The sequence below is a fragment of the Loa loa genome (genome assembly GCF_000183805.2).
Source record: "Loa loa unplaced genomic scaffold supercont3.3595, whole genome shotgun sequence".
Lineage (NCBI taxonomy): Eukaryota > Metazoa > Nematoda > Chromadorea > Rhabditida > Onchocercidae > Loa > Loa loa.
In genome coordinates, this window is record NW_018111773.1 from 1 (window position 1) to 962 (window position 962).

General features: G+C 23.1%; 1 protein-coding gene across 1 annotated transcript; it reads left to right on the plus strand.

Annotated features, from left to right (window-relative positions):
- Positions 1-273: 273 nt before the first annotated feature.
- Positions 274-929, plus strand: LOAG_16015 (hypothetical protein; the record flags this gene model as incomplete). The annotated part of the gene is made up of 2 exons (XM_003151502.2): positions 274-602; positions 762-929. The coding sequence occupies exons 1-2, from the start codon at positions 327-329 to the stop codon at positions 927-929; spliced, it is 444 nt and encodes a 147-aa protein (XP_003151550.1). The 5' UTR covers positions 274-326.
- Positions 930-962: the final 33 nt, after the last annotated feature.

The following is a 962-nucleotide window of genomic DNA, read 5'->3' on the forward strand; positions in this document are numbered from 1 at the left end:
AATTTTATTAACAATCATAAATTAATTTTATCATTATTTTTATTCATCATATATTATCATAAGATTATTAATCATTTTTTTTTCCTTAAATGATTACAAAATATTCTTAACGAAAAAGTTTATTAAGTATAAATATGTGCGCATATATGTCTGTAAATTATTATCGTGATAACGTTTGAATTACAATTAGAATTATATTTTGATATGATTATTATTATTTTTATTTATTTATTTATTTTTGTTCCAGACGAATTGTTAAGCAAAAAAGAAAAGAAAAGAAGAAGAAGAAGAAGAGGAAAAAGAATCATAGCAAAAAAAGGAATAAAATGAGTGATGAATGTTGTTATGTTTGTAATGAATGTCCAAATTCGTATGCAACATTGGATGACTTGGAACGACACATGGAACAAATGCATGCTGGAATATTTCGTTCTGATACGGTTACAACAAATGGTACAACAGCAACAACAACAGCAACAACAGCAACAACAACAACAACAACAACAACATTACTAATACCAAAATCAGAAACAGATGATGATGATGGACAATATTGTTTAAAAAATGATACAGATGAACAAAAAATGGATACGATGGAGCATGTATGTTTTTGTTAAAAAAAAAAAAAATTATTTTTATTTAATTTTTTATTTTTTAAACGAAAAATTAATTTGATATTAAAATTAAAATGATAAAATTTTTAAATAATTTAATGATAAATATTTAAATAATTGAATATTTAAAAAAAAAAAATTATTTAGGATGGTGAAAGTGGTGGTAATTCACCAAGTAGCTCGGATTTATCAAATTTTGATAATACAATGGATAGTATAAATTATAATTTGGATGAAAGCACAAATGATGAAGGTTGTAAAACATTTGGTTGTCGATTTTGTCCAAAATTATTCCACGAACGATCACAGGTTTGAAAGATCAAAAAAAAAAATTTTTTTTTTTTTTTT